Below are 23,054 nucleotides of genomic sequence, written 5' to 3' on the forward strand. Positions count from 1 at the left end.
TAGAAAACGCGGCAGCCAATTTGCACACAGCAAACTCCCACAAACAGGAATGTGACAATGAACAGATAATCTGTTTTCAAACATAGGAACATACAGAATAGGAGGAGTAGGCCATTTGATCCCTCCAGCCTGCTCCTCCATTCAACTAGATTGTAGCTGATCTTCCACCTCAATGCCATTTTCTCGTACTATCCCTGTAGCCCTTGATATCTTTAATATCAAGAAATCTAACGATCTCTGTCTTGAACATTCTCAATGACAGAATTGCCACAGCCCTCGGGGGTAGAGAATTCCAAAGATTCACCACCGTCCAAGTGAAGAAATTCCTCCTCATCTCAGTCCTAAATGGCCTACCCCTTATTCTGAGACTGTGTCCCCTGTTTCTAGATCCCCCAGCCAGGGGGAAATATCCTTCCTGCATCTACCTTGTCGAGCCCTGTAAGAATTTTGTATGCTTCAATGAGATCACCTCTCATTCTTCTGAATTCTAAAGAATACAGACCCAGTCTTTTCGACCTCTCCTCATTGGACAATCCCACCATCCCAGGAATCAGACTGGTGAACCTTCGTTGCACTCCCCCTATGGTAAATATATCCTTCATTAGGTAAGGAGACCAAAACTGTATACAATACTCCAGGTGCAGTCTCACCAAGGCTCTATATAACTGCAGCATGACTTCCTTACTCTGAAACTCAAATGTTCTTGCAATAAAAGCCAACATACTATTTGCCTTCCTAATTGCTTACTGCAATATTCCTGCTCCTATTTCCTATGTTCCTAAAGTAGTTAATAAATCATACGGGATCCTGGGCTTTATGAATAGAGGCCAAGTATAAAAGCCAGGAAGTTTTGCTAAACCTATATGGAACACTAGTTTGGACTCATCTGGAGTAATGTGTCCAATTCTAGGCACCACGCTGTAGAAAGGACGTAAAGGTTTTGGAGATTTACTAAAATACTTCCAGGGGTGAGGGATTACAGTTATGGAGAACTTGGAGTTGTTCTCCTTTGATAACGAGAGGGCACAGGTTTAGGGTGACCTGCAAAAGGGCCAGAGGCGGCATGAGGAAAAATTCTCTTACACAATGAGTGGTTAGGATTTGGAATGCACTGCTTAATAGGGTGTTAGACACATATTCAAAAGCAGCCTTTGAAATGGAATTGAATTAATATTTGAAGGGGAAAAAAATTGCGGAGACATGGGGAAAGAGTGGGGGAGTGGGGTTAACTGGTTTGCTCTTTGAAAGAGCCAGCGCACTCTATGGACCAAATGGCCTCCTTCTGTGCTATACTATCCTATATCGCAACGATAAATCACTCAAAGCACCACCCCCCCAACCCTTTCACAGACCCCTCCCTATTGTTCTTTTCCTGCCCTCTTTCCCCTGCCTCTGAACTTGCTTAAAAATGATCATCTCTAACATCTTACAGTTTGGATGAAAGGTTGTCGACCTGAAACGTTAATTCTGTTTCTCTCTCCATAGATTCTGCTGTGTGTTTCGAGCATTTTCCGTTTCCGGTTCCAGATGTAACCAGTCCTTGACCAGCGCTGCGTAAGGAGTGGAATGCGTGTCGGTGGGGTTGGAGAGGGCGGGTACAACCTATGTTGTGTGTCCCCATGACCTCGGTCTCTCAGGGTCCTGGTATAACTTCAAAGGCCAGTATGTTGGGAAGGGAAAGGCACACTCTGGGAGAAGCGCAAGAGAGGGCCCAGACAAAGTAATGGTCTGGAACTGCAAAAAAAAAAACTTTATAATACCTTCATGCCAAGAGGTCCTAAGAGAGTACAGACCTATATTGTTGGGTAGGAAGGTACGGAGTAGGGCTCGGACCAAATATCGCCTGCTGAATGGCAGTAGGTGTTTGAGCTTCCAGCAGCATGTGGCTGACAGGCAACTAAGATGCATTTGTGGTTGCGTAGGCAGCTGCTGGTGCCAACCAAATGAGATGCCGTCCTGGTGATCCCAGCAACAGGGCACCAACAGGGAAGATCCAGGTCCAAATGCTGGGATGATGAGCCCTGCAATTTGGGACCCTCAGAGCACATTGTCAACACTGAAGGAAAACTTGGAACTGTATGAAAAGCAAGCATTCTTTAGTACTCCTGCTTTCTTAAGTTTACGTTGCTACTGGCAATTCCTCGTCAGTCACTATAGTGATCGCAGAGAGCAAACAATGACTGCGCTTTCAATGCAGAGAAAAAGCCCAAGGCAATGTGAAGGAAACAAAATCAAGCTAAAGATGGGCGGATTAGGGTGGGGTGAAAAGAAAAAAGCTTTAAGGAAGGTGTGAAAGAAAATTAGGGGTGTGGTAAAGTGACAGGGTTTAAGAGAGAATTCCAGAGCATCGGAACAAAATGCTGGAGGTCACCAATGGTGGGGGAAAAGAGAGGAAAGGCGATGCTCAGAAGGCTGGACCGGTGGAATGGTGCATTGGAATGGCAGCAGTAATGGGAATGTAGGCTCCAGGGATAGGGGCAACAGGAGCTCCACCAAACAGACAACTCGTGGCACAATCCCTCCTCCGAGCACTCAAAAGAACCGGACTGGAGCCTACCCAGCCTCTGTGTCAACAGATTTCACAATAAAACAGTGGGTTCCTGCTGCAGCTTCAAACCCAAAATACCGTTCAGGTAAACTCAAGGAGTTGTCCATAGCATTAAATTGTGCAGCATACTCTGAGTATACTGGAGCCCTTACCTTGTTTAGCCATTTCAAACCGGGTATTTTATTTGAGTTTATTTGTTCTTCCAGCCATGGACGCATCCGCATTCTCTCCACTGGCATCGCCACCTAAAATGAAAGGGAAAGCAGGAGAGGTTCTTAGTACTTAGACAGTGTTAAAAGTTACCTTCTGCAATACATTACTCTCCCACATGAAAGGGGAAATTAAAGCAACGGAAGCGAGATTTCCCTGTGCCCTGCGAAATCCATTGGTAAAGGGCGGTACAAAAAGGGACTGTGAGGGTAGCACCCAATGCTTCCTAACTGAGTTCATAAACACATTGCCATCCTTCTCCTCCCTTTCCAAAAATTGACGTAGTTTTATTTGTGTGACAGGATGGTTAGATTCCTTTCAGAAGAGCCATTTTCTGACCATTGTTATGATCTACACGGAGATGAACAAAACCAAAATAACCCAATTTACTGAATGACCCCAATGAAAAAAAATAGACAAGATTTCACTTTCTATAATTTTTACTTTAATAATCAAACCAAAATTTACATCAATTAAATATGAATTAACAGAGAAATCCTGATCAATATAAATTATAAATTGTATTAAATGGCAAATACAACAGGTTGATCTCATGGATTTATTAGGCAGTCCGCTCGGTATGTATGGCGCCAATTGCGGAGGTCTCCACTTCCCCATCAAAATATAATTTTTGACATAATATTTTGGCCTCTGCCTCAGAACATGCTGTCTGAGACGAGCACTTCAAAACAGAGTCTGCTTGTTGTGCGTCGACCAAGGAAGATCTAACAATTCACCATTGTCCCTATCCAAGTCCTTGAAAAAGGTTTCAGCCAACCAAACATCCGAATTTTCCTCTACAACAACCCATCTTGTTTAGCTCTGGGGCCTAGTCACAACACAATCTGGGAATAATCCAGGAAACTCTTCCTGTGAAACCTCAATTTCAGCAGCCTCAGCTGGCTCTCCTGAAACCACTGGTGACCCCAATACCTTATACCCAGCTAAATCATTTCCTACTACGAAATCCACACCTTCAATAGGTAAACTAGGACTGACAGCAACAATAAAAAGGTCAGTGACTAATTAAATCAACCCTTCACAAAGGAACAGGCAAATAATTTCCATCAATACTCTGAATGCAAAGGTGTTGATTCAGTGAACTACCTAGGAGTTAAATTCATGTCACCTGCCAACATCAGGGACTATGTCACCCCTGTATCTCTAAGATTAACAACTGACTTGCCTGTCTAACTAAACAAACATGGGGACACTTTATCCTCAAACGAAAACTTCTATAGCTTTCTGCAACCCGATTCACTCTTATCAGCGAATATGGGAGAAAAGTAGCATGTCAGCTCCCTTGAATTAAACTTGTTTTCCGGACTTTCTTTTTTACTAACCTGTGGAGTAGCTGTGCATTTACCTTTGTTAGCTTTCTCAGTGGAGCCAGATTTCTTTTCATTATCAACTTCCGACTTCTCCAATTTCTCTGGATGTTTCCAAACTGGGACCTGTTATTAATATGCTTATGAGTCTATTCATAATCATTGCCAGTACTGCAGCTTCCTTTATTTTACAAACATTATGTTCTTCCAGGTGGGACCTTATTCCCAAAAGGACATTATTTTTGAATTCTTCCATCATAATCACTTCCCTAAGGCTCTCAAAGTTTTGCTAAGCCTTCATTGATCTATACCACCTGTCAAACACCATTTCCTTCTCTCTAGCAAATTCCACATAGTTCTGGCCCTATTTCCTTTTCAGATTTCTGAATTTCTGTAGGCCTCAGATAACCAATTCATGGGAATTAAGAACAGCAGTCTTTACTTGGTCATAGTTACCTGAGTGCTCTTTTGAAAGAGCTGATTACACCTCCAGGGGCAGGATATTGAGGTCGGCGAGCGGGGGGGGGGGGGGGGGGGGGGGGCCGCTCGCCGACGCATAAAATGACACTGGATTATGTCGAGCGGAACTCCTGACGTCACCCCGCATCATTTCAATTTTCAGGTCGGCGGGGGCTCAGCCGAATCAGCTGTGCGCCCACCGACCTGTCAACGGCCAATTGAGGCCATTTAAAAACCAATTGAAGTAGTAAAAGGACCTGCCGCTCAACCTTAAGGTTGGCGGGTAGGCCAGGAGCCCTGGCGGGCTTCATTAAAAAGCATAAAATCTCATCCACGGGCAGGATGAGGTTTCATGTAGGTTTTTAAAAATGTAATAAAAGTTTAATTAAAAGTGATGGACATGTCCCAACTCATGTGACAGTGTCACATGAGGGGACGTCAGGGTAATTTTATTTTTCTATACTTCACATTTTTGAATTTGGCGCCGATCTCCCTGAGGCAGCACTTAGTTAGCCTCAGGGAGATGAGTGCGCTTTTTCGTGCACATGCATGAAGGAGCGCACTCTCGGCTTAGGGAATCCCCCCCCACCCACGCAGGGAGCACATAGCGCTTCCTGGCAGACGTCACGCTGGGCAGGCCTTAATTGGCCCGCCCACGTAAAATGGCGATGCGCCGCCAATTGGAGGCGCGCCCACACATGCCCGCTCCTGAACTTCCCCCCCCAACAGTGGGAGGGGGGGTGAAATTCTTCGCCAGAGCTTTCCCTACAAAAACACCCTGTAGGAGCTTAATCCAAGATTGTTTAGGCCAATTCAGATTCATGGCAATTTTCCCAATGGCACAAAGTACATTTCTACTCCCTCCTCACTAAATGTAAGTACCAAGCGAATATTCTTCGCCAAGTCAAAACTATGAGGAGTTTGCTCTAGGTCATCCTCACCTTTCACTGCCAATTCACATTTGTTCTGATCCCCATGGAGACCAATAACCTAAAAGAACTGAGCTTACCAAACAACTTCAATGGGAGAAGCTGACAGACAAGATTTCATTTTTTCTAACTTCTACTTTAACAATCAAACCAAAATCAACATAAACATGAATTAACAGGCAAATTGTATTCAATAGAAACTATAAATTACACTTTAAATAGCCGATACTACAAAGATAGATCTCACAAATTTACTGGCAGTCCCCTTAGCACGCAGGTCACTATATGCAGCCACAAAGTCCTTCACAACTCCATTTTCCTCAGATAGAATTCAACTCCTTTTCTTCACGCAGGATTTGGACACTGAGTCGCCTCTGACAGCAGATTTACTTCATCCGAGTTCCATGGTTGTGGTCATCGGCAAAAAGGTGCACTGCTGCAGAACCTCCTTAGCTCAGATCAGCTCAGCTCGCAACAGTGCTGAGGGTGTAGATTCCCCAGAGTCACCTTCATCTGACCACTCAGTACGCTGTATGGCCAGCTTTGGTTAAATAACTGAAGCAGCAGCAATAAGTTTTATTCTTTTTTAGCTGTCACACAGTTCCCCACAGACTCCCTGCTTCGGCCTCCTGTTGAAATCTGATCTTGGAGTTCTGTGGGCTTTTCCCATTCAGCTTCCATTTCTTTACCAACCTTTGATCTTCCTCAGGTATAATTCCAGCTCCTTTTCTTCAAGGATTTAGCCACCGATTCACGTCAGATAGCAGCTCCTCCTCAACCCGAGTTCCACGGGTACAATCTTCAATGAAAGGGTGCCCTTCTCCGGAATCACCTCATCCTTGCTTACGATGTTCTTGATTGTATAGGTCCACCAATACTACATTTTTCCAAATCCTGTGCACTGTATAGCAGGCTCAGGTCAATCAGTTCCTCTAAAAATAATTGAAACAGCGACAGCAACCATTTCCTTTCTTCATCTCCATTCTTGGATCCAGCCCTCATGTTCACCTTTTTTTTTAAAAAAGTAGGCTACAACCTCTTCTCCTCAGCCTGCCTGCACAGCACTATTGGGCGATCTGAGTTCAGATGTCTTTGTGTTAAGTTTCAGTTTCCCCAGAGACCTGAATGTTCAGTTTCCCTTTCGATTAGGGTCAGACTCAAAAAATACAAGCTTTGAAACCAAGGTTAGTGCAGAACATTCGACAAGTCATTTGACCAGGCAACAGCTCACACACGCTTCCCCACTGGTCCAACAAAATGTGGGTTCCATCGTGCCATTCATTTCCAGTGGGAAGCATTGCCTAACAGAGACACATGTGATAAGTTTGGAAGCATGTTGAGTGTTCTTTTCCAGCCATTAAATAAATGACTATCAGATTATACCTAACCCACGCCTAAATGTCCAACATTGTCTGCTGGTGGGTGAAACTTTCCATTGACAGCACGCGGTCAAATGTTATTCCAAAGTGTTTAGAAGCAAAAAAAATCTGCAAAATTGTTTTTTTTTAGGGAGGATGGGGGAGTTACGCTGTGTTAACTTCGTTATAATTTCAGTTTGGTGTTTTGGGATCATCAATCAGCTGATAACTTGCTTTTTGAAACTTCCGTTCTTTGAAATTTAACATCCCCTGGAACTTCCCAGCAGCGTTATCTAACAGAATCGAGCATTGCACCACATAAACCAAATACTAGGGTGGGTGGCCATAAGCTTGGTCAAAAAGTTGTTGTAAGGAGCATCTTAAAGGAGGAGAGAGAGGTAGATGGATGAATGGGTTTCGCGGAGGAAATACAGAGTTTAGGGCCTAAGCAGTTGCAGGCACAGCCACCAATGATGGAGCAGTGAAAATGAAAGATAGGCAATCAGCCTGAACGGGAGGAACACAGAGATGTTGGAGGGCAGGAGCAGGTTGTAGAGGTAGAGAGGGGCAAGGCCATGGAAAGATTCGAAAATAAAGATGAAAAACTTCAAATCAAGTATGATGACATTTTCGCTTTAGGGAAAGCCTGTATTTTCTTTTTGTGAACGGTCCCTTTAAATCTAAAGTGAAACTAGGAGCAAATTCTGGAAAGAGGGGTAATTGGCTTCCCGGTTATGAGGTCATTAGACTTCTGAGAAGTTAAACTCTGGCTGAGGTTGCTATGGGGATAAAAGCTAAAGAAAAATGATTAATTAAAGCTAATTGAGTTTTGAATACAGCTGGTCTGAGTAGTTGCGGAAAACAAAGCTATAGAGAAAGACACAGATCTCTTGGGGAAGAAGCGCAGAGAGTTGCCTGAGAATAGGACTGCGACTGTGAAACTGTGGCAGATAGCAAGACCAAAAAAAGCAGGTTGAGGGAGCCAAGCAGTGTCAGTTGGGGAGGACGTGGCCTTTGGAGGCCTGTGGAAATTGGGTGTGGTGAGACTACAAGCTCAAAGAGTTTCGGGTCTGTCTCCTGCATGAGCAAAGGAACCAAATCTCCACCGGGAAATACAGAGAGCTGTGGGACTCAGTAGCTGAGTTTAATGCCACATATGCTTGTGCTTCTGTAGGATGTATCTACTATTTAAAGTGAAATATACCTTTTTATTTGAAATATAATTTGCTTGTTAATTAATGTTTGAATTAGGTTGATTTTAGTTGAGTGTTACAGTAAAAGTTTTAATAAGTGAAATCGTGTCCATTGGTTTTCTTCTACTGGGTCGATTGGGAACCTCAACTGTTTTTAAAAAGTTACTGATCTCTACATGGATCATAACACAAGGCACTGATGAACCAGAAGACAATGTAAATCGGTAAGCAGATGGGTGATGGGTTGATAGGGCTTTGTGCAAGTTAGGATAGGGACAGCAGTATTTTGGATGAACTCAAGTTTACAGCGAGTCCAAGGTGACCAGAAGAGCCTTGGAATAGAAAAACAAATTAAAAGCTTGCATTCATACAGCATCTTTCCCAACTTTAGGATATCTACACTGCTTTACCACCAATGAAGTACCTTAGAAGTGTGGTTACTGTTATAATGCAAGAAATGAACAGGTGAGTCTAGAGGTCACAAAGGTATAGATGAGGGTTTCAGCAGCAGAGGAGCTAAGGGAGGGGTGGAGACAGGCCAGGGCCAAGTCATGCAGATGAAATAGGTTGTCTTGGTGAAGGAGAGGATATGGGATCTGAGTCTCAGCTCAGGATAAAACAGGACACTAAGGTAGAACTAACTCTAATCCTAACTCCTCTACCTTAAACACTTAAATGACTTTGTGTCAACAGAGACCAGAAAAATTTCATACAAATACACTGATGCATTCTTATGCATTATATTACATTTTGCAATTTCACATGGTGATTTCTGTCTAAGTCTGTAAGGACCTTTTCTGACGGATGTTGTTATGCTCCTAGATATGAGAACACTGGCCAAGCTGGGTACTTGTTAGGATCTGGCTTGATAGGCTATAATCATTTGAAGAATGTAATGCGTGGAAGAACAAAGGGTAAGGAAATGAGTGGCAGGACTCCAAGATTAAATTGAAACACCTAAAGAGTCTTTACCAAACAAACTTGAACAAAACAAACACAAGCAATTATGGCTACATCAGCACACTGAGAAAACAAGATAATGGCTGGGATTTCCCAGCCCTGCCCTGCTGGCTGGATCTTCCGGTCCCGCCGAAGTCAATGGACTCACCGCATCTGCCGCAGCCAATGATTCTAAACAATATGAGCTTTTACCTTAAACTCAGTCCAACAGATTTAGCCCAGCTCACTCTTTTCACTAAGGTAAAAGCAAAATACTGCGGACGCTGGGAATCCGAAATAAAAACAGAAAATGCTGGAAAAACTCAGCCCATCTGGAGCGATAAACAGGGTTGACGGCCGGAATTTTGCAGCCCTCCCACGGCAGGTTCCCCCACTGCGGGGCGGGCGAGCCACTGAAATCTCTATTCACATCGGCTAGACCGGAAGATCCCACCAGCGTGTGGGGCTGGGAAATTCCGGCCAAGGTTTCAAGTCAGTATGACTCTTCTTCAGAGCTCTGAAGAAGTCATATGGGCTCAAAATGTTAACTCTGTTTCTCTCTCCACAGATGCTGCCAGGCCTGCTGAGCTTTTCCAGCATTTTCTGCTTTCATTACTCTTTGTACTGCGGCTTTCACTCTGATAAGCTCTTAAATGTACTCATGCCCTGGGAGGTAGTTCCTTTTTCTCTGGGTCTGGATGCACAGTCACAGATCAAGTCTATGGTATATTCCTACCAATACGACCTTCTGGTCCAAGTACAAGTGTCACTGATGGTCACATGCTATGACCTACCAGACACGTAGACATTCAATTAACATTTCGAGTACATATGACTCCTCTTTAGCTCTGAAGAAGTCATAAGGACTCAAAACGTTAACTCTGTTTCTCTCTCCACAGATGCTGCCAGACCTGCTGCGTTTTTCCAGCATTTTCTGTTTTTATTTCAGATTTCCAGCACGTCGTATTTTGCTTTTATAGATGTAGAAACTCACTTGGCAGCTATTCCATAGCTGGACTTCTCTCTTTACAGAGCTACTTGGTCCGATACCCAGTTCTCTAGAACTCCCTCTTTGCCTCTCTAAACATAAATAACTGAGTTCTCCGGTTAAACACAACAGACTGGATATCCACAGCCGCCAGGTCAGCTTCTCTTACACTTACTTTTTCCCCCAAAAAAGTAAAACCCACCAGTTTTCCTTTTAGAGCATTAGTTCATCCTCAATATTTTTCTCCCTAGCAACCTCAGGGTTTTCTTGCATCTAAAAGCCTCTCAGCCAGGTCAAAAGTTCAAGCATAGTTTGTAAACACATGTAAACCTACTAAACCAAGCCAAGTAAACAGTAGCCCAATTCTCCTTAAACAAAACTCTACATTCTTAACCCTTAATATAACCCACAATAGGGGCTGTTATAACAATGTTCATGGACACTTAATTGCTCTAGTCTGCACTACTGTTGCTTTCTCTGCCACCGGAGTAAAATGTAAAAATTTCAAATCCCTCTTTGGGACCTTTCAGGTGCTTTAACACACAAGTTAAACAATACCATCAGCCAAAAGGGAAGGAATATCCAGTCTAACAGGGAATTGCTGTCCAATTGGAAACATTTCCAAAAGGTTAGATTTTAAAGGAAACCCGAAACATAGGGCAGAATTTTATGCCTCACGCGCCTGACCCAATCGGGCGTAAAGTAGCGCGAGAAGACATGGGGCGAGCGTCCCGATGTCATCCCGCACACATGCGATCTTCAGGTCAGTGAGCACGCACGGGTGTCAGAGCCACGCCCGCCATCAATTCAAAGGCCACTTAAAACCCAGTTGATCCAGATTTTATGTTGCCCGTGCGAGTTCGCGCTGGTCGCATGGAAGAACGGGCAGCCCACATTTTGCAAAGCCTCATCCAAGGGCGTGGTAAAAAGGGTCACCAGCATTGCCGGTGTGAGTAGTGAGGAGTTTAGGTGATAGTTTGCTGCTGTTTGTTTATTTGAACTTGACAGCTTCATCTCTGTTCTGAATTTTATTCTTAACATTACTAGGCTTCATCGGTGTCTCTAAGGCCCCCGGAGGATTTTGACCGTGCAGACCCTTCCAGGTATCAGACAGCCTTCCCTTACCCTGGTGTTGGGGATTGTGGTCTCTGCTGGTGGCACCTCTTCTGAGGAGGAAGAGAGGGGCAGAAGGGAGAGGAGACCAGGTGTCCCAATGCAACTTCCGGGGGAGTGACCTATGGGACGAGAGGCACAATGACAAAGGGCACAGGGCCAGCAGGTAGTCCAAGGCAGAAGTGGCCGCAGAAGATGCCACTATCCTGCTGCCAGGGTTTACAGACAGCAATGCAGCTACCTCAATATGTCCGAGGTGCAATGCAGAAGGAGGCTCCATCTCTCCAAGGAGACTGTGACCTCTATTTGTCATATTATTGGGCCTGAGATCACCTCCAACTGTGTAGGTGTAAACTCCATGCCAGTGGCTCTGAAGGTATCAGTGGCCCTCAACTTTTATGCCTCCGGCTCTTTCCAGGGGTCAGTGGGGGATCTGTGTGGAGTCTCCCAATCAACTGTCCACAATTGCATCAAGCAGGTGACAGAAGCTCTGTTCAGGTGGGTAATAACATTTATTCATTTCCGTATGGACGAGACCAGCCAGACTGAGCGAGTCAGAGGGTTTTCAGCGATTACTGGGTGCCCCCGCGTCCAGGGTACAATCGACTGCACACATGTGGCCATCAAGGCGCCAACAGGTCATCAGGTGCCTTCGTCAACAGGAAAGGATTCCACTCGATGGACGTGCAGATAGTGTGTGACCACAGGAGGCAGATTCTACAAGTCTGTGCAAGGTACCCTGGCAGCTCCCATGATGTTTATATCCTGGGACATTCCCAGGCGCCAAGGCTATTCAGTGCTCCAACCCGACTGGATGGATGGCTGCTGGGTGACAAGGGCTATCTGTTGAAAAAGTGGCTTATGACACATCTCCGCTACCCAAGAACAGCGGCAGAGTAACATTATAATAGGAGTTATGCCTCCACAAGGGCGGTGATAGAGGATCTTCTGAAGATGCGCTTCCGATGTCTGGACCGTTCAGGGGGAGCACTGCAATACCCCCCAGAGCAGGTGTCACTGATAGCAGTTGCATGCTGTGCTCTCCACAATCTGGCACTGGCAAGGGGTACCACTGGAGGAAGAGGATCTTGACACAGCTCCACAATCTACAGAGGATGAATGCAGTAGTGAGTCAGGAGAGGAGTATGGTGAGGAGGACGCTGAGGGCGTGGAGGCAGACCTCTGTATCCTTCAGGGAGGCAGGGATGCCTTGATCCAACACTCCTTCAGCTAGGCTGCCAAAGATCTGCTTCCATGTCATGCCAGGGCTGCTGCCTCCATCCAAGATGTCTGAAATGACCCTTTCATTTGAACCCAAAGTCCACTCAGTGCCTTCGCAATAAAGTTTATAGCCACTCACTACATGCTGGTGTACCCTACACCAGAAAATAAAAAGGTGAAGCCCTACTCAGGCTATTACAACAAAAACAAAATTATTGTCCTTTTCACAATCCAAACAAATTAACATAACCTTCTCTGGTGTTCAATTCCACACCAGTAAACATAAACGAACATTACAGAACACACGATCACCCGAGACCAGTTCCTCTTCTGCTCATGTTGCCTTAAACTTACGTTTACAAGTGCTATGTTTAAGTGCTCACCCTTTGCTGGCAGCAGCATTGGAGGCATCCTGCTGACTCTGGTGTCTTGTTGGCCTTGATGACCTTGGTGGTCATCCTATGGCCATTGGAGCCTGTGCTGGCCCCACCTGGGAGGGAGCGGCCAGTGCCACGGCTGGCATCTCCCCAGTCATTGCAGCCTCATCAGATGCCACGGTCACTGGCAGAGGAGCTGCTGCCATCATCTAGAACACCCTGAGAGAAGCCCAAGGAGACACAAGCAGCTCATGCACCAACGTGAGGTCACTCTGGACCTCCCTGCTCGCCACTGATGGACAGGCACCTAGCCGGGATACTGGGTGCCTTGTCCATCTCCCACACTGGTACTGACCATCTGAGGTAATTGCCTGTCTGAGGGCTTGCAGGTCCAAGTTCAACCCCAGGAACCCCTGATTCTGTCCATGGAGCAGCCTCTCCATGAGAGTCACCAATCTCTCAATGGAGGCAGTGTGCTTGGCCATGAGGCAGTGCTTATGCTCCACATGGACTCCCCCACAACAGAGGCCATGGCACGCATACCCTCACGGATCTCCGGTGGATCCTCCTGCACATCCCGCTGGACATCCAGCATCTGCCGCCTAATGGATGACTCCAGAGGCTCATCATCTGCCTTCAACTGAGCATCGTCCTAGTCTCCAGCAGTCTTTCGACTGCCAGCGCCCTGGACACTCTCTGCCTCCGCCTTCTGTTCAAGTGAGTGTGGGGTACCCTCACTGCTGTGCTCCGACATTCTAGCCGAACATCTAATGCCAACCGAGATGCTGGTATCTGCGCTGGTGCCTGGTTCAGAGAGCGGGTGTGACACAGCTGCATCTGAAGCCCGGCAGTCCCCTGGTGTCAGGAGTGGCTCTCAGGGTCCTGCGAATGAATGCGTGCTGGCAATTCTAAGGGAGAACAACAAAATGTCATAGGTTTAAGTCATCACACTGTCACTGTGCATGCCAGGGACCCTGGTGAGACAATGGAGATCTGCGACATGGTGCCATCACCTTTCAATGATCAATGGGGACTCCAATTTTGAGGCTCCCATCAATGAAGAGACTACACAATAATGTTTGCACCATCTGAAACTCTCATCTCTGTGCACTGCACTCTATCCTTCGTCTGACACCCCAGTCTCTCGACGACCGGCAGACTGAGGTGTGTGGCGCCTCTCCAGTCCTTACGTGTCCTGCTCAAACCTTGTCAGGGTTTGGAGGTTTGGGGGGCCTCTGACTGTCTGTGACCTCTCAATGCTGTCATAAGAGCATAAGACATAGGAGCTGAAGTAGGCCATTCGGCCCATCGAGTCTGCTCCACCATTCAATGAGATCATGGCTGATCTCACAATCCTCAAGTCCACTTTCCTGCCTTTCCCCCATAATCCTTGATTCCCTTACTGATTAAAAACCTGTCTATCTCAGCCTTGAATATACTTAACGACCCAGCCTCTACAGCCCTCTGCGGTAAAGAATTCACAGATTGACTAGCCTCTGAGAGAAAAAATTCCTCCTCATCTCTGTTTTAAACGGGCACCCCCTTACTCTGAGATTATGCCCTCTGGTCCTAGACTCTCCCACAAGAGGAAACAATCTCTCAGCACCTACCCTGCCATGCCCCGTCAGAATCTTATATGTTTCAATAAGGTCACCTCTCATTCTTCTAAACTCCAATGAGCACAGGCCCAACCTACTGAACCTCTTCTCATAAGAAAATCGCTCCATACCCGGGATCATCCTCGTGAACCTTCTCTGGACTGCCTCCAATGCCAGTATATCTTTCTTTAGATAAGGGGACCAAAATTGTTCACAGTATTCTAGATGTGGTCCAACTAGTGCTTTGTATAGTTTGAGCAAGACTTCTCTATTTTTATACTCCATTCCCTTTGAAATAAAGGCCAACAATCCATTTGCCTTCCCTATTACCTGTTGAATTTGTCTGTTAGCTTTTTGGGATTCATGCACAAGGACTCCCAAATCCCTCTGTGCTACAGCCTTCTGCAGTCTCTCTCCATTTAAATAATATGCAGCCCCTCTATTCCTCCTGCCAAGGTGCATAACCTCACATTTTTCGACATAATATTCCATCTGCCAAGTTTTTACCCACACACTTAACCTGTCTATATCCCTCTGTACACTCCTTGTGTCATCCTCACCACTTGCCTACCCACCTATTTCTGTGTCATCCGCAAACTTGGCGATAGTATATTCACTTCCCTCATCTAAGTCATTAATATATATTGTAAGTAATTGAGGCCCCAGCACTGATCCCTGTGGCACTCCACTAGTTACAGGTTGCCATCCCGAAAATGTCTCCCTTATCCCAACTCTCTGTCTTATATTAGTTAGCCAATCCTCTATCCATGCTAATATATTACCCCAACACCATGAGCTCTTATCTTATTAAGTAGCCTTATGTGCGGTACCTTATGGAATGCCTTTTGGAAATCCAAATATATTACGTCTACTGGTTCCCCTTTATCTATTCTGCTTGTTACCTCCTCGAAGAATTCTAATAATTTTGTTAAGCATTTCTCCTTCATGAAGCTGTGCTGACTCTGCTTGATTAGATTATGTATTTCTAAATGCTCCGCTATTACAGCTTTTATAATAGACTCCAATATTTTTCCAATGGCAAATGTTAAACCAAGTGGCCTATAGTTACCTGCTTTATGTCTCCCTTTTTTGAATAAAGGTGTTACATTGGCTGTTCTCCAATGCTCTGGGACTTTTCCAGAATCTAAGGATTCTTGGAAGATTACTACTAGTGCATCCACTATCCATGTAGCTACTTCCTTTAATATCCTAGGATGCAACTCATCAGGTCCAGGGGACTTATCGGCCTTCAGCCCTATTAGTTTCCCTAGTACTTTTTCTCTAGTGATAGTTATTGTATTGATTTCCTCCCCCCGCTTTTGCCTCTTGATTATTTAGTATTTCTTGACTCATCTTCTGCTGAAAGGACAGAGGAGCATTGATTAGTCCGCTCTCTACCTACAGCGCCATTGCAGCCTGGCCAACCCCACCTCGAGCCTCAAGGCACTCAGCCCAAGCAGCCATGGCTCAGCCTCTTGGCCAGCTCTGGCATCATTGACAGTTGGCACTCAGACTCTAACACCCCTGAGCTCCACAGGGTGACGGCCAGCTCTTATAACACTTCACCACGCTGATCCATGCCAACTCTGTACTTATCCTTCCCAAGCACAGCAGGTCATTGAACCTTTTGCGTCATTGCATACACGTGTGCCGCACAACGTCGTGGCTGTTGTCCTCGGCTGCCAGCTCCTCCTGAACTTTTCTCATCAGGTTGGTGGCCTCCCCCTTCTGTCTCTGGGGACAAGGGTGTCCCTCCTGGCAGCCACCTCCCCTAGGAGGACTGAGAGGCACACATCAGAAAAACGGTGGGGGGGGGGGCGGGCGCAAGTGCCCACCCGATCTGCCCTCCTGTCTGGCGCCTCCAGCTGCAGTTGAGGCCATAGCTTCGGTCTTCAGCACACAGAAGCTATGTTCTTCCCTAGCAGCCTTCAAGAAGCTGCCTGTGCCATTTTTTAACCGTCCGCCAGGTCGCCATTGGGCCTGGCGCCTAACGGGCCCCGCCCCCACCCGGCGCATTTCACACTGGGTGGGCCTTAATTGACCAGCCAGCGTGAAATCACGGTCGGGGGCTGATAGTGGGCAGGGGCCCATTTCCCAACTGGTCCCGGGCCCACCGATTGCGCCCGCCCGCCCACCAAGGGTAAAATTCAGACCACTGAGCTTGAATCCTGCCCACCAAAGGCATAACTCCAAATGGATAACAATTTTGTCTTGCGGACGATTCTGGCCCTTCCCACTACACAGCAGTAATATTAGGAGTTGAAGGCAAATCCCATTGACACCCTTTGCAAACATCTTCATTTCCACATGTGCTTTACTTGGTAGAACATAAATCAATTTGGCTTTAAATATGAAATATTTAAATTTGTGCTTGAATGGACAAACAGATCTCGTGCATGGCAGGGCGGAATTTGCCCATCATTTTTTGCTATGGATAAGGAGAAACTTCCACCCACATTTGGTGATGACGCGGGGGTATCACCACCAAGCTATCTGGCAACATCACAATCTTGTTTTGAAGACTTTTATAATGGGTTCTCTCATTAATATAAAATAATGGGTTCTTCCTCTATCAAATCAATAATGGCTGGAAATTGTGAGCAGCACAATTCCTGATAGATGCTCCTGGCAGACAATGTTCTGCCCCAGAAAAACAAATTCCTAAAGAGGGCCATTCCCATTCTCCAGAGCACGGGCACGCTGGTTTCACCCTTCCATCCTATCATTCCCATTCTCCAGAGCACAGGCACGCTGGTTTCACCCTTCCATCTATCATTCCCATTCTCCAGAGCACAGGCACGCTGGTTTCACCCTTCCATCTATCATTCCCATTCTCCAGAGCACAGGCACGCTGGTTTCACCCTTCCACCCTATCATCATTTTATTTCACATACTGGTTGACCCAAACATTTGAAGGTTTTCTGCTTTTGTTTCACATTTCAAACATTTCGAGATTTCCTTTATGGTTCCCCATTTGCAGCCATTTCATAATTTACTCTGCAGGTATGGAGAATAGGGCACAATTCTTCTAACCCTGACCAGCCAAAAAAACAACCCACTTATCTTCCTCCAGTTTTTCTGGCCAAAATTCCGATAGGATGATCCTGCAAAACTCCCTCAGTGCAGGGAAACCTTGGAGACATCAGTGAAGAGAATCCCCCCCCCCCCCCTTTTTATGGCACTAGCTGCCACATTCTGGTACTAAGAGTTTAAATGTCTCAAAGCTTCTTTGAAAAGCTACGTAGAGAAGATGTACCAAAGCAGATGTATTTATCTTTGCAATGCATTTTCCCATATTGCCTCCCATTAAACAGTTACAATTTTGTTTGGTTCAAAATAAAATTAGACACCAACTCTTGTTCACTTTATTCAAAACAAAAGAAAATATATTAAAGTTTCTTGGCATAGATCTGTTTTTGGCTGTTGACTGCATAATCACAAATGGGGTCTATTAGGATATATATCGTCCCAAACCTAGTACAGCATTCATTAACTGTGCCACTAGAGAAGCTATCGACAGGATATTTTTGGTGTGTGAATTTCATTTTTATTATTACTTATCTCCAGGTCTATCAACCTACTAATGAAATCACAGGAAATATGGCTTCAAAAAGTAGGATTTCAGCAAATGTAATTTTGCTTGTAAGTTGTTTATTATTTAGAGAGAAAGTTAGCGTTAGTGAATGAGTGTATGAGTGAATGGGTGATTGTAGGTAAGGGGGTAGGGTGGGTGAGGTAAGAGGGTAAGGGCATAGGTTGGCAGCTGGTAGGGTGGTAGGATGGTGAGGTCAGGACACATAGGGTTCGGGGAGTCAGGGGAGATGGAGGGTCGGGGAGGGGTGGGAGTCGGGTGGTGGGGGCTAGTCAGTGGGGTTGTATCAGGAGGAATCAGGGGATCAGGGAGGAAGTTGGGTACCGAGGCGGGAGTCGGGGTGGGTGGTTGGGGTTGGGGGGTGGTGAGTTATATAGTTCCCCAGGAGTTAAGCTAGAATTTTTCTGTCTAATATTTCCTGGGCAACTATTCAGTAACTTGGAACCATTCAAAGTCTCTTCTCCTAACTCAGAGTCGGAGGCTTTTTCAGAAGGTCCCGGGGAGCAGGGAAATTGTCCATCAGAAGTTCAAATTTCCCAGGGAATTCCCATGGAGTCAGTATTTCGGGACTTCCGAGGGGTCCTGAAACGCATCTTGCGGGGTACATCCAGTCTCCGACGATCCAGAGACCAGAAGATCTGGGTCCATTTCCTTAGAAAACAAAACAAAATGCTCCACATACAGGACACCTGAACCTCATATATAATCTACACAAAATATCTACAGCCAGGAGCACAACATGATGAGGTGTGTTTGGATAATGTTTTGTTTTTCTTTATTCATTCATGGGATGCGGCCATCGCTGGCAAGCCCTGCATTTCTTACCCATCCCTGATTCCCCTTGAACTGAGGGTAGTTAAGATTCAACCACATTGCTGAAAGTCTGGAATCACATGTAGGCCAGACCAGGGAAGGATGGCAGATTTCCTTCCCTAAAGGATATTTGTGAGCCAAAGGGGTTTTTATGACGATCAATGATAGTTTGTGGACATCACTACTGAGGCTAGCTTGATATTCCAGATTTTTATTAATTGAATTTAAATTCCACCAGCTGCCCTGGTGGGATTTGAACCCATGTCCCCGAGCACTCGGCTTGGCCTCCAGATTGCTAGTCCAGTGATATTATAACTAAGCCATCATCTCCCCGTTTGCAGGAATCAAGATTGATTTTCATCAACGCTGAGTTCTCGAGTTGATGCATTTCATTAAGATCGAGTGACAGGTCCTAAAATAGCCAAACGCCAATTGGAATCAGGAACTCCTTTTTCATTTCCAAGCTTTTCTGTCTTTTATCGCTTAAGCGGCTGCAATGACCAAAGACAGAGACCAAAGTGGGGAACAGGGCCTACATATAAACTAGTGCAACAGGTTGATTAAACCTAGCCTCAAAATCAGCCTCTTGCTGACTACAATGGAAATTAATCTGTCATTTTACAACAGTCGATAATCCCATCTGCACTGCCAGAAGGAAGACCACAATGTACAGGTGCACAATTGTAGGCTAATTGGAAGCTGCAATTAAAGCTTATTTGTGCTCAAAGTCACAGGGACTTGGGCAAGCGCTGAAACAAATTAGATCAGAGATGTTGGTCTCTGGAGATTGAAAGAAAAAAGGTCTATGTAAAAGAGATGCCACTCAAGGCCAAAATCATACAAAACAAGCAACCAGTGGGTCCACAACAACATCCAACCCTTAGAGATTTACTCTATTACATAAACATTGCAAGCTCACACTATTTTTACTTCCTTTCATTTGTTATTCCATACCAAAAAATAAAATTGGGATTGGGGGTAATATACCACTATGGGTTGAGAATTGCTTAACAGCCATTCTCAGGACAGCAGGCTGTTACTATTGAGGTACTGCAAGGATCAGCTCTGAGACCACAGCTGTGTGCAATCCATATCAATGATGTGGATGTGGGGACCCAATGTAATATTTCCAAATTTGCTGATGACACCAAACTGGGTGGGAATGTAAGTTGTGAGGAGGCTTCAAGGGGACATGGACAGGCTAAGTTAATGGGCAAGAACATGGCAGATGGAATATAATGTGAATAAGCGTGAAGTTATCCACTTTGGTAAAAAAAAACAGAAAGACAGAATATTTCTTCAATGGTGAAATATTGGGAGGTGCGGGTGTCCAAAGGGGCCTAGATGTCCTTGTTCATGAGTCACTAAAGGCTGGCATGCAGGTGCAGCAAGCAATTAGGGAGACAAATGGTATGTTGGCCTTCATCACAAGGGGATTTGAGTACAGAAATAAATATGTCTTGCTGCAATTGTACAGAGACCGCACCCGGAGTATTGTGTACAGTTCTGGTCTTTTTATTTAAGGAAGGGTATACTTGCCATGGAAGGAGTGCAAGGGAGGTTCACCAGACTAATCCCAGGGGTGGCAGGACTGGCTTATGAGCAGAGGCTGGGCCTGTACTCTCTAGAGTTTTGAAGAATGAGAAGTGATCTCATTGAGACATACAAAATTCTTACAGGGTGTGACAGGGTAGATGTAGATGTTTCCCCTGGCTGATGAATCTAGAACCAGAGGGCACAGTCTCAGAATAAGGGGCAGGCCATTTGGGGCTGAGATGAGGAAGAAATCTTTTCACTCAGAGGGTGGTGACTCTTTGGAATTCTCTGTCCCAGAGGATTGCTTGGAAGCTCAAGCATTGAACATGTTCAAGACAGAAATCGATAGATTTCTGGAGACTAATGACATCAAGGGGTATGGGGATAGCGTAGGAGAGTGGCATTGAGGTAGATGATCAGCCATGATCTAACTGAATGGCATAGCAGGCTCGATGGGCTGAATGGCCTACTCCTGCTCCTACATTACTTTGTTCCTAAAATATATTTTCAAAAATAATTACAGGAAAAACTTACTAGTCTTTACAGCTCAAAATAAAATTCAAGTGGGGTGAGGGAGGTTGGTGGCTGGTTCAATTACTTAGAAAACCATTCTTTCACCAGTAAGGAAAATTCAACCCCAGCCCCCAGCCTCATACAATAAAACAATTTACTCTGAAGAAGAGTCATACGGACTCGAAACATTAACTCTGTTTCTCTCTCCACACATGCTGTTAGACCTGCTGAGTTTTTCCAGCATTTTCTGTTTTAGTTACAGAGTACGCATATTGCCCCTAGGCATGGTGTTCCAACCTCTCTCGAGAAAGAGAGAGAGAGTCAAACACATGACTGACTGATGTCAGTGGTACATCTAAGTCATACATTAGCAGAGTCCATCTGTTAACTCTTTATGCAACAACAATCAATGCATTCACTATCTCTGTAGCCATTTCCTTTAAGACGCTAGGATGCAGGCCATCAGGTCCAGGGGGCTTCTCAGCCTTTAGCCCAATAGCTTTCCTCGCACTTTTTCTCTAGTGATCATGTTGTTTTAAGTTCCTCCTTCCCTTTGCCTATGCTTTCCTACTATTCTTGGGATGCTTTTTGTGTCTTCTATTGTGAAGACAAATACAAAATACTTGTTCAAAGTCTCTGCCATTTCCTTATTTCCAATTATTAATTCCCCGGTCTCAGCCTCTAAGGGACCAAAGCTTATTTTAACTACTCTCTTCATTTTGAAATATAGTGTTTCACTGGTTAGCACTAATGTCAATCAATAAGCCCAAGTGTTCACTTTTTTAAAAATTCACTGTTAAACAAAATATGAGGGTAAATTTCTCCTGTATGTGATGAAGCTGTGCATATATTTACAGTTTTTCTCCAGGGGATAATGTTCTCAGGTACCTTTACTATCTGCCAAATTTGCCTGAACAGAATTATTTGTTGCTATGTCAGAAATTAAACAGAATCAAGATCAAGCTGTTAAAACAATTATGTTCCTGATCTTAACCAAGACAACATTGTCAAGTTGACAACATTCAAACATTCTGATTAAACAGCTTAGCTTAGAACCGTTCATTAAATTGTCTAAATCTGGATGTTTCAAAACCCATGTTTTACAGATGTTAATCTACCTTAAACTCTCAGTATCTTATCTGTATTTTTTTTTATTGGCACAGCCCTGTGTTTAGTCAATGGCTTGATGATGATATACACTCAGACTTTGATTCAGTCTGTTATTATCTCCTTTGTTCTGCACAGCCAAATAAAAAAATCTCAACCCCTCTGGATTTACAAAAGTATTACAACCAAAGGAAATTAAAACCAATAGACATTTTCACTGAAGTTTGTAACCAATAGTTTCAAACATCTCTTCACAAACAGAACTTCATTTCCGTTAACAAACTCTGAAGCACATAGTTTATTATTATTATTAAGATTACAAATACATCTTGGTGGGTGAGGATGCTTATGGCACTGGAAAACTCAAAATTGTAGAACGCCTATCTCTAAATGCAATGATGCCAAGTTTCAGCATTTGAAGGGATTCTACATTCTTGGCTGTCCGCCACTACAGAGTTTGAATCAGGCCTATAGGATACATTATGAAAGTGGTAAGTTAATGTCAGAGATTGCCTCAATGGCCTATTCTTTCCTCTCCTTGACATAGTTGCAATGCCTCCTTTCAGATCAAACCTCTCTCTTACTGCTGTGTTAAATGAATCCGAAGCCAGATGGTAAAGTATGAATTCAGACACAAATCCTTTTCTTGATAGTAGGTTGATTTACAGAATACAGCATTACATATCCCTGCCTCCCAACTACCAACCAATCCAGTGTCCCAATAGACCCTCTTCTTGACACACGATGGTGTGGTATTGTCACTGGACTAGTAATCCAGAGACCCAGAGTAATGGTCTGGGGATCTGGGTTCGAATCCTGCCACAGCAGATGGTGGAATTTGAATTCAATAAAAATCTGGAATTAAAAGCCTAATGATGACCATGAAACTATTATCGATTGTCGTTAAAAACCCATCTGGTAAATCTGTTCTCCTACACGTGACTCCAGACCACCAGCAATGTGGTTGGCTCTTAAAATGCTCTCTGAACAAGGGCAGTTAGGGATGGGCAATAAATGCTGGCCTAGCCAGCGATGCCCACATCCCATGAATGAATTTTTTTTAAAAATAAATTAAACTAAAATTCAATGAGAGGTGACAGCCCCTGATGGGGCACTGTAACTAAAACAAAAATAAGAAAGGAAACTTACAAAACTAAACCAAAATGTCATTTCTGGGAGTGATGATGCACCCCCTTAGACTTTCTTTATATGTGCTCAAGATACTTAATCAA

At 44.7% G+C, this 23,054-nt stretch overlaps 1 protein-coding gene across 7 annotated transcripts in view; it reads right to left on the minus strand.

Moving 5' to 3' along the window:
• The window catches only part of irf2b (interferon regulatory factor 2b), a 69,323-nt gene that overhangs the window by 25,962 nt on the left and 20,307 nt on the right, over nt 1-23,054 (minus strand). For 6 of the 7 annotated variants that reach the window (XM_078562086.1, XM_078562068.1, XM_078562059.1 and 3 more), the window contains exon 2: nt 2,701-2,793. In XM_078562086.1, coding sequence (XP_078418212.1) covers nt 2,701-2,787 — 87 coding nt within the window. In that variant the 5' untranslated portion in view covers nt 2,788-2,793. Of the gene's footprint in view, nt 1-2,700; nt 2,794-6,167; nt 6,188-23,054 lie in introns of those variants that run through there. The other variant, XM_078562095.1, reaches the window with a different exon arrangement.

This window comes from Cetorhinus maximus, chromosome 2 (genome assembly GCF_964194155.1).
Source record: "Cetorhinus maximus chromosome 2, sCetMax3.hap1.1, whole genome shotgun sequence".
Lineage (NCBI taxonomy): Eukaryota > Metazoa > Chordata > Chondrichthyes > Lamniformes > Cetorhinidae > Cetorhinus > Cetorhinus maximus.